Source organism: Cicer arietinum, chromosome 7 (assembly GCF_000331145.2).
Source record: "Cicer arietinum cultivar CDC Frontier isolate Library 1 chromosome 7, Cicar.CDCFrontier_v2.0, whole genome shotgun sequence".
NCBI classification, from domain to species: Eukaryota; Viridiplantae; Streptophyta; class Magnoliopsida; order Fabales; family Fabaceae; genus Cicer; species Cicer arietinum.
The window spans coordinates 355,467-369,475 of record NC_021166.2 but is presented as its reverse complement, the minus strand read 5'-3'; the positions used below and the strand labels follow the sequence as shown (position 1 = coordinate 369,475).

Genomic DNA, 14,009 nt, shown 5'->3' with positions numbered 1-14,009 from the left:
TCAATCAAAACTCATAAAATTAATTATGTTCTTCAATATAATATAAATTTCATCAAATTCGTAACGCAAATCCTCAAATAAACTCATATTTTCATACTTTATTTGATATTGTTAGGAATAAAGGACTAAATCGGGAAAAAAAAAGATAAAAAACTAAAACGTTACCTGAAATTAAGTTAAGGGACTACATATGTAATTTAACCTAATTAAATAGAAAAAATAGAAACCATTAAAAAAAATCAAATTCGTAACGCAAATCCTCAAATAAACTCATATTTTCATACTTTATTTGATATTGTTAGGAATAAAGGACTAAATCGGGAAAAAAAAAGATAAAAAACTAAAACGTTACCTGAAATTAAGTTAAGGGACTACATATGTAATTTAACCTAATTAAATAGAAAAAATAGAAACCATTAAAAAAAATTAAATATAATTTATTTGAAGAAATTTAAAATTATAATTTATGCATGGATAATAGTAATTAAATATTACATTTTATTAAATTACACGTAAACCAAACTTTTTCCCTTTTTCTCTGTGATAATTGCACTATCTGTTTCTATTTATGCAAAAAGAATTTGTAAAGACACACCGCACTCCACTCGTTTTCGGCTCTGTCTCTGCAAATGAAAGTTTGTTACGCTACCACTCACTATTCAATATAGAGTACTACTATTAACGCCGTGCTGGAATCAAATCATATCAAAACAGCTTTCTGCGTTCCGCGTTTGTTTTCTTCTCCTCTGCTCTCACCTCTCTCTAACGGTTATTAATTTCTCCATTCCATTTTTCATATCTTTATCAAGAACTGTTCTTTTCTTCCTTTTACTTTCTATTTACTTATTTTTCACAATGCATTCCATTTTAATCATTTTGTACATTTCCTCATTCACAAAAATTGATTGATTTATTATTTGTTACCAAGTCACGATTTCAAACTTATGTTTGTTTTTCAGAAAATGAAGAAGGTTAAAGTTAAGAGTGAGAGTGAGAGTGAGTTGTGTCTGAACAAAGACATTATCTTTGATATTCTTTAAAAAAATTGAAGTGAAGCAGTTGTTTCGTATGAAGCGCGTTTCAAAAGATTGGAAGCAGATTATTTCAAGCCGTTCATTCATGAAAGCTCAATTAAAAAACGCAAATCTCGTGTTAAACGGCTTCATTGTTCAAGACAGGTATATGTTGTGCAAACACGATATCAAAACGGTTAGTTACATTCCAGTGGAAACAAGAAACGGTGGTAAAGTAGTGCACCAAACTGTTTTCACTTTTCTTCCTGAACAAGTTGTTGTTTTGGCGTCGAGCAAAGGGATTATATGTTGCCGTAGCTGTTTGCCTTCTCCAAATCCAACCAGATTATATCTCTGCAATCCTTGTAATAGAGATTGGATTCAATTGGATTGGCCTCCTCAATGTGACATTACAGATAGCATAGCACTTGCTTTTGATTTTGAATGTGAATTTGAGCTATCCAAATTCAAATTCAAATTGGTTAGAGTGAAACGCAATGAGGAGGATGAATCGTTCTCTTTCACATTTGATTTGTACTCACTAGCGACAAAAGATTGGAGGAAATCAACTGAGATATGCTACTGCAACAGCGATTTGATTAAAAACAAAGGCATATACATTGGAGGTATTTTATATTGGCTTACAGAAGGTGATCAAATACTCACTTTTGATGTGGAGAATGAGCTTTCTTTGTTGATTTCTGTACCAGTTCCATCTGTTGAGTTTAGATCGGTTCCTGAAGCTTGCATAGGAGAAAATGAAGGAAAACTTAACTATGTTCAGGTATCAGAAGAAGGACTTCATGTATGGTGTCTTGAAGATTATTATGAGTCTAAATGGAATCTCAAACATGGTAAACGTTTGGAGGATTTTGAAGCAGAATATCCACGCTTCTTTTTGAATTTGAAGAATCGAGTTTCTGAGCGGAGGAGTGTTGATTCAAGTCCTTGGATGAATCCTCTTGGTTTCAAAGATGGGATTTTACTAATCAAGGTTTGCATACAATTGTACATCTATGACATCAATATTCACAACATTACTGAAGCTTGTTCATTTCTACAACTCAACCCACAATCGATGTCTCATCCTACGGTGTTTCCACATTCCTTAAGCTTGCTTCCCTTAAATGATAATATTGCTGATGCTAATTAGTTTTTAATTAACTCCCTTTTTTTTCCTATCTAGTTAGTTTTTATAATCAGATTAATATAGAGCTTAGTAAATGTTTTCATAGTGTATTTAGCATATCTTGTGCATAAAAATATAAGTTGGATGAGCAATCACCGGTTTTTAATTCTATTGGGCCTTTGACAAACTATTGTACTAACAAGCTTACAAGCAAATGATTAAAGTTCATTTCAAAATTTATTGGTTAAAGATCATTGTAGACAGTTGTGGTAGTAAGTTAAAGAACGCCAAAAGAATTTTAAGAAGCATGTTTTAAGTTCAATTTTTTTAAAAAAATAACATAATTAATTTCCTAGCATTTACAAGTAAAAAAGAGCACTAGATAAACTTAGAAAATAAGATACTTCTTCTTCTATGACAAATTCTTCCTGTAGTCCTTGAAATTAATGTCAATATATTATAAAACAAACAATTATATTAATCACATATTAAGTAATTTTACTATGTATAGTTTTAAAAATTAAAATTAAAATATAGCTTTGAAGTGTCACTATTCTCCCACTCTAGCATATTTTATTTCCATCTATATAGTATTATACTTATATTAGCCTTTGTTTAATTTCACGCTCAATATTTAAAACGTTTTATATCACGAGACATTGAAACTAAGACCAAAGAGTTTGAGCTTCGTGAGTTGCGATAAGTGCATTGCATTGCTAAAATTAATTGGCATTATCAATTTGATTCTATTTATTTATTATCTATATAATCTATAAATAGTAAGTAAATAATATGAATGGCCATTAATAGTGTGCTTGCTTGGTCAATGGTCACATTCCCCTCTCCTTGCAACTTTACAAAGTGGTCAATTTTGACCTTCACTTGGACATGCTTGTGCTAATTTTCTAAGGTTTTCAATAATCATAACCAGTTTTGTATTAAATCGATTCACAAAACACTTGGGAAGCCACCCTGCAGGATCCAACTGAAAGAAAAGAAAAGCAACGAGGATTATTAATGTAAATTAAGAAAACTTAGTCGTATATGAATATTGAATATTAAAATTTAATTACCTGAACAACATAAGTAACAGCACATGAATTATCTTGAAGCTTCTCTACTACCCATCCTGATTGTAGCAATAGTCCTCTTATTGCATTATTTTGCTTAGGATGTAATCCAGCAGCTATCTCCTTTGGCAATGAAGCAACTGCTACTACCTACAAATTCATTCATTCAGTTAACTTTAAAGCCATGATTCTAAAACACGCTTTATGGTATAAGTTAATTTTGAGTAGTCATTATTACCACAGTGCCATCTTCCATGGTTTGACGTCGCTCATAGACAATGAATTCTCTATTCCTGAACAGTGGCTTGGAGTTTTCTCCAAACCTAAGACGAATTATGCTGAGGTTGTCTTCAATTTCTTTTATGTATCTTGCTTCCACCAAATCAGAGTCCCATTGCTGGCTTAACACAATCATTAATTGAAAACCAATATCATAATTAGTATTTTTATATTCTTAAAAAAATTATATATTTTTAAATTTAGTGTCAAACTTCATATATATTTTGACAAATTTGTTTTTGTGTGTTGCAAGAGTTTTCCATACTAGTACCAACACATTCACATTCACAATCATGTGATGTTAATGTTGAAAAATAGAAATAAAAAGGAAAAACTAAAAGTGCTAGAGACAAAAGTTTTATTTTTCTTTTCAACATGCTAGATGAGAATTAAATCTAATTGTTTGAAGTCTCCTACAATGTTTAATTTTTCTGTTTTGTTTATTGAACTCCATAAGAACATAAAGATAACTTTATGTTGGTTCTGTGATTAGATGAGAAAAATGGGATTCACCTTTGCAGCATCAATGGCATTAGCAACAGTGATGAATTGTTGTGGAGAGACAGATCCAAGTATCCAACGGCTGCGAAAAGTGTGAAGTGAACCTGACCTACGTTTTGATATCTCTACTCCATTGTCAAGATTAAGTACTTTCCATCCATCATTATTTCCTCTGTTTGTATCTGAAGCTGCTAATAACTCTTGTATGCAACTTTCACTTGCAAACTGCACATATCTTCTAAGAGAGTCCTCACTAATAGACCTTCACAAATTCATCATAAATAAGTTCAACAAAATATTATTTAATTATCAAAATGGTTGGTAATTAATTTGACACTCACCAGGATCGGCTACAAGGTACAGTTTTGTTCATTGTGGCTGATATTATCAATTGTAAGAAGGTGTTTTCTTTATGACATTAATTATTAAAACTATTGGTAATTGAGAGGCATATATATATACATACAAAAAGAAAAGTGATAAGGTTGTGTGATGATGCGTAGTTTAAAAGTGAAGAGAGGCTAAAAAAACAAAAGAAAAATGAAGTGGGCAGAGGTGATTGCTGCACATGCAATGCCAGAAGAGAAGAACCTTACATGCATGATTATTAGAACAATAGCACTCTTTAATAGATAATAAAAGATAGATTCTTTTATTCCAGCCAGAAAAGCAGCAATAAAAGAGGTTGAAATTTTGATGCACATGGAGTGTTGGAGGATCAAAATAAAGGAAATAAACACACAAACTAATATTTAGCAATGTAGAGAATAGAAAAAAAGAAAAAATAGATCTAAAAAAGGTGGGAATTTCAACTACCACAATGCATAATGTTACTTTGGAATTTATGAGCAAAATCCCATATAACATATTCTTGTTCATATATATAAGAGATTTACTAAACGGTTATTTTTAATTCAATAATTATATCATATGGTTGTTGTTGTAAATAAAAAAGGGTAACATAGTAGTAGAGGTTTGGAATGTGAGGCCCCAGTCACGTGGCATGATAGAGGAGGACTGGAGTGCATTCCAAAGACACAGCAAAGCAAGCAGAAGAGGTCCCAATGCTATGAACTGATTACTGATTACTGATTACTGATTACTGATTAGTATTTGATTGAGATTGTCCTTAACGTTACGTTAGGTGTACTACCAACAACTAACTTCCCATTCTATTTCACCACTATTCTGTACTTCTTTTGTAGAGCCTTTGGTATTTTATTCTATAGTATAGTATTTTATAAATTATACATGTTCCCATATGTGATCACACTTCTCTTTTATTTCACATGCTTCCTTCAGTATGTGAATTGTGGAGTGGTTAATGACCAAAGTGGCCATGGAGTGCTGGTTATTAAAAAATTAATTAATTGTGGCACCATGTCATGTCACGGTATCACAAATGACACTACATGTGTGTAGAATGTAAATGTAAGTGACTTTCAAAAGAACAAGAAATTTGATCAACCAGCTAAACTTAGTATAATTATTACATTCAATTATTACTTCCACTTTATCAAAAGTTTAATTAATTAAATAAAGAAAGTAATGATTAGCTATAAGGAGGCTCTTCTCTGCTTTTGCAACTGGTGGAAGTGAATACAAGCCAAAAACCTTTACATGGTGCCAAGCAAGGTTAAGTTTGTTAGTAGCTATTGTTCGTACAATAGCATGTTATTTGTATCAATAATACATGTCTAATATAATTTTTTCATTATTTTATCTTTATTTATTTTTTTATTATATTATCAATTTATTACATCATTATCTTTATCCTTTAAGGTGTATATATTTTATGAAATGTATATTAAATATATTTTTTTTATGTGAATACTAGATACTCTCTCCAATTTAATAAAGAGTTCCCTTAAACCAAAAAAAAAACGAACTATAGTAATGATAATTTAGTAGACTATCAAACGTACATATGTACAAATCGAATCGAATTTTAATCCGAACATTTGGCAATTGCATATTGAAAAACAAAATGGTATACAATGCTGCAAATTAGTTCCAACTTTCAGATTGTCCTGTTTTCACAACGCCAACTAATTCTACCCTAAATTGCCTAGAAAACATTAAAAGAAAATGTTTATATGAAATACTATGATAAAGCAAATTATCAAACTACTTTTCACTAAATCAATCATTACCGTATATCCAATAAAGTAAGAAGAAAAAGAAAAAGGGAAAAATAATTTTGAAGTTAAATTATCCCTAGTAAAATGTGTCTAACTATGATATCTATCTATCATCAACATGATATGATCCAACTGATGGTAATACTCATTGAAAAACAAAAGAGATAGTTTCTTCTTATCATGCTTCTAAATACAGGACCGGTTTCTTACTGATTACAAAAAATATTTTTACTTTCAATATTTTAGAGATTTTTTTTTTTTTAAATTTTAAAAGAATTGAAGTTGTTTTGTATTTATTTACCATAATAAAATTATTTAAAAAAATCATTTGATGCAATTTTTAAATTCTCATTTTGTTCAAAAAATTTATAGTGAATAGATAAAATTTCTAAAATATATATATTTTTTTAAAGTGATTACTTTTAAAAAGAAGTTATATGAAGCCCACAAATTGTTGAAAAAATCCATTAACTTAGAACCGGTAAGAAAACAAATATTTCAAATTATGCCACAGTTTAGACTCCTAATTAGGTGACCCATGCAAAGTTGATTTATATTATGTTTGCTCACTGAACAGATATTAAATTTTAGAGAATAATTTTGAGGTATTAGCCGTATAAATTTTTGTACTCTATCAATCAATTACAAACTCTTATCTGTATGACTTTTAAAATACAATAAAAGTTAAATTGTATAAAAGATCAAATGATTATAATTATTTAATAATATAATTTTTTTATTTATTCTATCAATGTATATCAATCAATTGGTTTCACTTGGCCAAGAGGAATTTTTGCTAAGTGAAGGTTGCTTGCTTAACCCTGAAGAAAAATCTTAGAGAGAAATAAGTAAGGGATAATAGTTAATTTTGTTCAATGAGTTTTAAGGCGGTGTAACGTTTGCTAAACAAACAATAATTCACTCAACGAGAAAAATCATGATGATTTCTTTTAACATGGCACATTTTGACAACTAAGTGAAAATGGTTGAACCATAATGTTATAAATAGACCATATCATCACTTCTCATTGCTTGCATTCCATTTTCACTTGTTCTCGTCCCGTTAAAACATCTCAAAACTTCATATACCCAGTTTTCATTACTTTGAAGTCATTCCATCGTCAATCAATTTATTTGACATCGTTAATTGTCAAATATCATTGTATAATCGATATTTCTATATAAGTTAGGGTTTCGATTTCAAAACTTTTCTTCATCACTTTAGCAGTGATATGTTTCATTTGCAATGAAGATTTCCTAACTTAGATATCATTCTAGACTTTTTCTAACTGAATGATCGAATTTGTGGTTACATTTATTAACTCTTAACCATCATTGGTTTGTGGTGATTCATATGTCTTAAATTATCTATAATTCTTTATATTTATGTTGTTATACTCTTGGCGAAATATATAGGTCATTTAGGTATAAACAACGATACTATCAAGTTGACGGGAGCTTTATTTATTTATTTCGGCAAGAAGGCATTTGTTAAACAATTTGTTGTGTTATTTGACTGCATGCAAGTTACTAATCTTTCTAAAGGAATGATTGTTTCCCTGGTTATATCTCCTCCCTATTTTAATATTTTTATTTTATTATGTTCTTAATTGCTAACACTACTTACTAGACCCAAGTAGTTCCACATATTCCACTCACTATTCTTCTTTTTAACTATATTTTATGAATTTAAATTATCATATTAACTTCAAAATACTAAGTATTACCAATTGCAATTAGTATAAATAGTTAGATCATTTATTTAGATCTGCGCCATGATTAGGATTTTAAGTTTAAAATTTTACAATTGAGAAGTTATACGGCAATTTTGAAGCAAACTTTCAATAAAATTGATAATTTTCCTGACTTTGTATAATGATATGCATCCCCTTACAGTCTTCCCTTACAGTTTTGGTGGTGAACCATTAGATCAAACTCACATAAATTTAATAAAAAAAAAAAAAAAAAACTTTTGATTTGTTAAATCTAAGGAGTTGGACTATAGGCGCAATAAATTGAAATTGTATTAATGTCCAATTTAGTCTTGCACTTTGTTAAGTTGAGTAAATTTGGTCTCACTTTAATAAAATATTATTAAGTTTGTTATCTACTCTCCAGAAAGTTTGTTACGTTAGTTTATTATATATCTTGTATTTGTCAATAATTGTGTGAATCAATAATTTGTTTGATAAAAAATAGTTTATAGCTGATAAAATAATTGAAGAAGTTAACTTTAAAATATAAAATAACATAAATTGATATTCTTAATTAACAATATATTTTATATCAATTAATATTTAAAATATTTTAAAGTTGACAATTTAAAATTTATTATTTTCCTAATTTAAAATTTATTATTCTGATATTAAATTATTTTTAGCTTATTTATTTATGTTAAATTATAATATAAATTATCTACTTTAAAATATGATTTATTTAAATTAATTTAAATAGTTTGTTGATATAATTAGTTTATTTATTTTAAATTATAATAAATAATTTATAAAAAATAGTTTTAATTGAAATAATAAAAATAAAATTAACAGAAAAAATATAAATTATAAACTTAAAAATTACTTAAGATAGCTTATAAAAAAACTATAAACTATAAACTCGAATGTCAACAAACAAGCATACCATATATTTTATGAAACTTCATGTATTAAATCCATACTTGAAGGGAGAATTTTTGAGATGGACAAAAGAAAGAGAAAACTTGACCAATTTTCTACTTAGTGATGAACTAAAATAACATCTTATAAGAATTGTGGATGAAAATTGAAAAAAAGTGAGAGATGGAATTGGGCGTTTTCTGAATTGAAATTGGTAAATGGTAAGAAAGCCCGAGCCCTTTCCATTTCTAACCCGGAACACGTCCGAAGACAACCACAAAAAAGAAAAAGAAAATAAAAAACAGAAATGATTTAACTGAATTGAATTTAATATTATTATTAGTTTTTGGTGGGATGAATAGGAATGGGAATGGGATGATGGAGGCAAAGCAGTAACGAATCGATGAGAACGAAGGAAAGTGGTGTGCAGGAATCGAATGATAATAACAACAAGAAGATAGAATATTATTTATTGCTTCTGCTATGAAATTGAAATTACTTCCATCAACATCCCATTCATTAGCACTACTCAATGCTTCTTCTTCTTCTTCTTCTTCCTCCACTCGCAGGCACAGTCACATTCACAGACACAGTGTCAATATCATAGCCGCCAAAAGCAAGAAGCAGCAGCAGCATCATGCGCCTCAGGTTCCTTCTTCCTCTTTATTAACCTTATTACTTTTGTAACTACTGCTTCTCATCTGCTTTTCTCACTACTCATTAGGGTTCTAAACCACCACCACCTCGAATCACTTCTAACGCCAAGCAAAACCTTCGCTTCCTCAAAATATGGAAGGTATCTCTACCTACCACAATTTCCTCATTTATAATTATTCAATTTATTGCTCATTTATAGTTTTCTATCATATTCATACTATTTAGGAGTTCCAAAAACGAAAGTCTAGCACTCCTAGACCTTCCACCAGTTACCGTAAAAAGAAGGCGGAAAAGGAGGATGTTGTGGAGGATCACACTGGCCTCTATCGCGATCCCACCTCCTCCCTCTACTAGTAAGTTCTCATTCTTTCCATTCACTGAGATAGTTTATGAAAACAACTTGTCACTTATACAAATTGCCTTTATTTATCATTTTGTTATAGAAATAGTTTATTCATAAGCACTTATATAATTAATTTTTATATTATAAGATCTTAATTTAGCTGTTTTGTTAAACATGCTTTTTCTTTCTCTGCTTTTCTTTTTTTTTTTTTGTTGCTAAATTGCTATCCTGCACTGCAGCACAAACCAGCTGGGTTTAATTGACAATGCTGTCCCTGTGTTGCTTGTTGATGGCTATAATGTTTGTGGATATTGGATGAAGCTCAAGAAACATTTTATGAATGGAAAACTTGAACTTGCTCGCCAAAAGCTAATTGACGAGCTTATAAACTTTAGTATGCTCAGAGGTTTCTGCTTTCCACCGTCACTACTACTCATTTTTATGTTTTCTATAGTTCTGTTATCGTCTTCATTCATGTTTTTGCTTGCACAGAGGTCAAAGTGGTTGTTGTATTTGATGCCATGATGTCTGGATTCCCCAATCACAAGGAATATTCTGCTGGGTACTCTTTCCACTCTTACTTTTAGTTACTAACTTTTTCATTTATCACCATACAACAATGTAAGTAGCTGTTAATCACCATTTCGTTTGACCATGATAATTCTTCTAAATTCCAATCTTATAGATCATACTTTGCCCATTTTGCAGTATCGACGTTGTTTTCTCAAGTGAATCATCTGCTGATACATGGATTGAGAAAGAGGTAAGATATAACTATAGGTCAATGGAGTTCCTCACTTTAATTTTGCTCTGAACATGTACCGTGATTTTATGGACAGTTTCCTTCTTTTGTAGCTGACTTTTCGAATATAAATTTTAATTCCTGTTTGATCTCTAGATCAGCAATTATTGTGGTGTGATTTTGTTTTTCAAGTTTTCTTTTGATCTACAGTGGATCGGTTCTCATTAAATATTTGTCTTTCCCGTACTGGGTATGTATACAATATCGGTACTTACTAGGCACACATATGGTTATGTACACTATTCACTCGTTGTTTATTACTCAGTTCAAATCAATCTATACATAACACCAAGTTTTTTTGTTAAGTTGTTTGGTATGTTGCTAAATGAAATAAATTGATGCTTTACTTCCTTCAAAATTTGTGCCTAATCCCTGTAACCTTGTGCATACGAATACTGGTATTTATACCGTGTCCATGCAACACGGCTCTTCATCCTGTTTTCGATGTGCTAGCATCTCCTGCTGCTGTTGCTTTTATTAAATGTTAAATTCTAATTTTCTAAGTGATCAATCTATTAGCATCTATATTCGCATAATGTAAGGCATATAACTAATTAATGTTTTTAATAAGAAGTGTTTGTCTTTATGAAAGTCCTACATGTTCAATTTCATCATATTCTTTAAATGGAACTTAACAGTTGTATAACCTGTATTCTTTACTCAATATAGGTTTCAGCTTTAAAAGAGGATGGTTGCCCCAAAGTCTGGGTTGTCACTTCTGATCACTGTCAGCAGCAAGCAGCACATGGAGCAGTATGCACCTTCTCATAAATTGAAAACTTGAGTAAAAAATTGAAGCAACTTAACTGCCCATTGTCTTTGCAATTTTTTTTTTCCAATTATGAGACATGAGTAGCTCTCTCCTTGTTAATCTATTCAAAATTATTTAATTTATAAGGAAAAGATTCTGTTATTCTATCATGATTTCCTTTTCATATTTTTAAATGCTGGTGCATACCAGCACCCAATTATCAATTAACTGTAAATGTAATTGTATCATGCTCTGTTTATTAGTGCAAAAGATTTATACCCTGCATACTTTCAGGGAGCCTTTGTTTGGAGTTGCAAGGCATTGGTTACTGAGGTAAGACTTTAATTTGAGGCAAGATGTTTCTGAATGTTGTCTTCTCATTAAAAACTGTCTCACTTCAATTGTTTTCGTTGCACATTTAAATCTCAAAATTTCCAACAAAGTATTAAATTTAAGAAGTTTACATAACTTAAAATACATGGCCATGCAATTAAAGAGGTTTAGACATCCAAATGTTTGATTAGTTTGACAATCCTCTGGATGATTTTTACATTCTTCATTGATATTTTACGTAGTTTTGATTATTAACTGTTTGGATAGTAGATCAAGGCATCTCAAAAGGAGGTTGAAATGATGCTTCAAGAGCAAAGGTATGCCCTGTCTGCAATAATTTTTGGAAAAATGAATATTTTTATCAGAAATTTTGGTTTGTTACATATCTTTTATGACTTTTCACTGTATAGTTTATGTCTTGTGTATGAATTACCTGTACAACTTGAGATGTAATATTCTTTAATGCACTCCTAATTTCTAAACCAGTTTAATTTGTTGTGATTTTTTGTTACAGTCACAAATCTCCATAATGAATATCTTGTTGTCTGGGTTTATTTATATGCTTGCATTTTAATTCTTGATGGGCTTCCTGCAGAAAAGTTATGCCACAATATAAAAAGTAAAACATTTATTAGAAAATATCTCTTATTTAGGGAGAATATTATCTATATAGTGCGATATATATTTGGTTTTAATAATTGTCGCATATATATAGTTCCTTTAGTTTCTGTATTTGTGTAGTTTCTAATATTAAATTGTATATGTGTGTGTTTGATTGTGCTGAGGGACTCCTCGAGCAATCCAGTAAATATTTGCCCATCTCATTATGGTATTGTAGCCATCCACCCGAGTATGGTTCAAAAAATAGAAACTAAAAAATTATGTATCTCTGGCTGCGGTCAAGTTAGGGCTTCCAACCATCTGTCTCCAATCAATCGACCAGTGCAAAATTTCTAGCCAGACACTGTTGACGAAGTAGCCTTAGAAGAACCATCTCCAGTATCACAGTCACTCTCTGACACATGCCCTCATAGTTTCAATATAGGATTTTGTTTGTTATGCTACTTGTCTTCTTCGGACCACCTAATTCTTTTCACCGCTTTTGAGGTTCAGCGGCCCATTTGGTATTGATTTAGGTTGTGGATCTTTGATCCCTAAGGTCTACCTCTTCTCTTGAAGGCATGTAAATTTCCTTGGCCATTGTCCTAGCAATGCCTTCACAATTCATCTCTCTTTGAAGCTGAATATTAGGATCATGTTCTACTGAAACTGAAAGTAGACTAACAGATTCGGTCCTCCACTACCACTATTAATATAGCTCACATATTGGCAATACCACATTTTGTACATAAAATATTGGTATTAATCTAACTTCTTGAATTCTTGATACTACTGCCTTCAACCATTAATCCGGTAACTTGCCTTTTCTCTATACATGATCTGTCCAGCTTTGTGACACTTTCTGAAGACTCTAAAAAAACTTGTACAAGGCATTTATGACCTCTTCTATAAATCCACACGCTTTAATACATCTCAACAAAACAGGGTAGCTGAAAGGGAAAATCACCATCTTATTGTGATTGCCCATACTATTTTGCTTTAAACAAAAAATGTTGGTTAAACAGCTTGCTTTTTCAGTCAGTTTGCATGCCTTTTTTTCCAGCTAATAATTATGAAGTCCTCATGAAGTGTTGGTCCCTAGATTTCTTTATGTTATATTTCATCTCGTGCATGGTTGTGCATGTTTTGTTTGTGGTCTTTCTCTTGATCAGTATAAGTTGGTTATCGAAGATGCAAAAAGATATAATTGTCGTTTGTGTCATATTACTTCGGTAGATGTCACCTTCTTTGAAGAGCACCATATCACCTCTTCGGCTGAACCTAATGTACTTTTAAGGTATTACCTACTTCTATTTTGGTCCACCTTTATCCCCTTTAAAGGTCCAATTGGCGGGTTCTACAACTGTCGAGACTTGAGATTCAATCATATCCTCAGCAGAAACCTCTCATTATGCGTCATGGTTGATGGAGTGTCATTCTAGATTTCCAGCAATTGAAGAAGCCAGTGAGAATCGCAATGATTCGTTCCTGTCTCCAACGGTTTTTCATAATGCTGATCTGTACAAATGAATGATAACTTTTTTTGATGATTATCTACCAATTGCTCTTCAAAAGATACTCAACCAACTAGAAACCCTTATCACATTCACAATTTTCCAAGTTTTCATTGTTTATCTTTAGGCTCTCTCAGTTGAGATAGAGGCAACGACATGCCATGATAAGATGATTGCTCCTGAGCATAACGACATGTGGGACTTAGTTCCTCTTTCCCCAAGAAAAATAGTTGTTGGATGTTAACATATTCATTAATTTCTCTT

At 30.9% G+C, this 14,009-nt stretch overlaps 3 protein-coding genes across 7 annotated transcripts in view; 2 read left to right on the top strand and 1 right to left on the bottom strand.

Annotated features, from left to right (window-relative positions):
• The first annotated feature begins 996 nt into the window (after positions 1 to 996).
• LOC105852026 (uncharacterized) lies at positions 997 to 2,512 on the top strand. Its single transcript, XM_012715414.3, has 2 exons — positions 997 to 1,639; positions 1,724 to 2,512. The coding sequence occupies exons 1-2, from the start codon at positions 1,069 to 1,071 to the stop codon at positions 2,164 to 2,166; spliced, it is 1,014 nt and encodes a 337-aa protein (XP_012570868.1). The 5' UTR covers positions 997 to 1,068; the 3' UTR covers positions 2,167 to 2,512.
• A 407-nt stretch (positions 2,513 to 2,919) lies between these two features.
• On the bottom strand, positions 2,920 to 4,832 carry LOC101491246 (uncharacterized). Of its 2 annotated transcripts, none has more exons than XM_027334448.2 (5): positions 4,334 to 4,832; positions 4,005 to 4,245; positions 3,451 to 3,609; positions 3,216 to 3,362; positions 2,920 to 3,127 (listed from the first exon to the last, which is right to left on the bottom strand). In XM_027334448.2, exons 1-5 carry the CDS (start codon positions 4,363 to 4,365, stop codon positions 3,008 to 3,010), a joined length of 699 nt encoding a protein of 232 aa, XP_027190249.1. In that variant the 5' UTR covers positions 4,366 to 4,832; the 3' UTR covers positions 2,920 to 3,007. The 2 variants fall into 2 exon arrangements, with proteins under 2 accessions (XP_027190249.1, XP_004499349.1); XM_004499292.4 differs by having other exon boundaries at positions 4,005 to 4,254; positions 4,334 to 4,828.
• A 4,252-nt stretch (positions 4,833 to 9,084) lies between these two features.
• The window catches only part of LOC101491768 (uncharacterized), a 6,739-nt gene continuing 1,814 nt past the window's right edge, over positions 9,085 to 14,009 (top strand). Inside the window, exons 1-9 of one of the 4 annotated variants that reach the window (XR_012161321.1) lie at positions 9,085 to 9,393; positions 9,470 to 9,541; positions 9,628 to 9,755; positions 9,985 to 10,151; positions 10,238 to 10,307; positions 10,454 to 10,508; positions 11,217 to 11,331; positions 11,593 to 11,631; positions 11,902 to 11,948. Coding sequence is in view for 3 of the 4 variants with exons in the window: in XM_004499294.4 (XP_004499351.1) it covers positions 9,229 to 9,393; positions 9,470 to 9,541; positions 9,628 to 9,755; positions 9,985 to 10,151; positions 10,238 to 10,307; positions 10,454 to 10,508; positions 11,217 to 11,300; positions 11,593 to 11,631; positions 11,902 to 11,948 (827 nt within the window). In the remaining variant the exon portion in view is untranslated. Of the gene's footprint in view, positions 9,394 to 9,469; positions 9,542 to 9,627; positions 9,756 to 9,984; positions 10,152 to 10,237; positions 10,308 to 10,453; positions 10,509 to 11,216; positions 11,332 to 11,592; positions 11,632 to 11,873; positions 11,949 to 14,009 lie in introns of those variants that run through there. The other 3 variants (XM_004499294.4, XM_004499295.4, XM_027334980.2) reach the window with 3 other exon arrangements.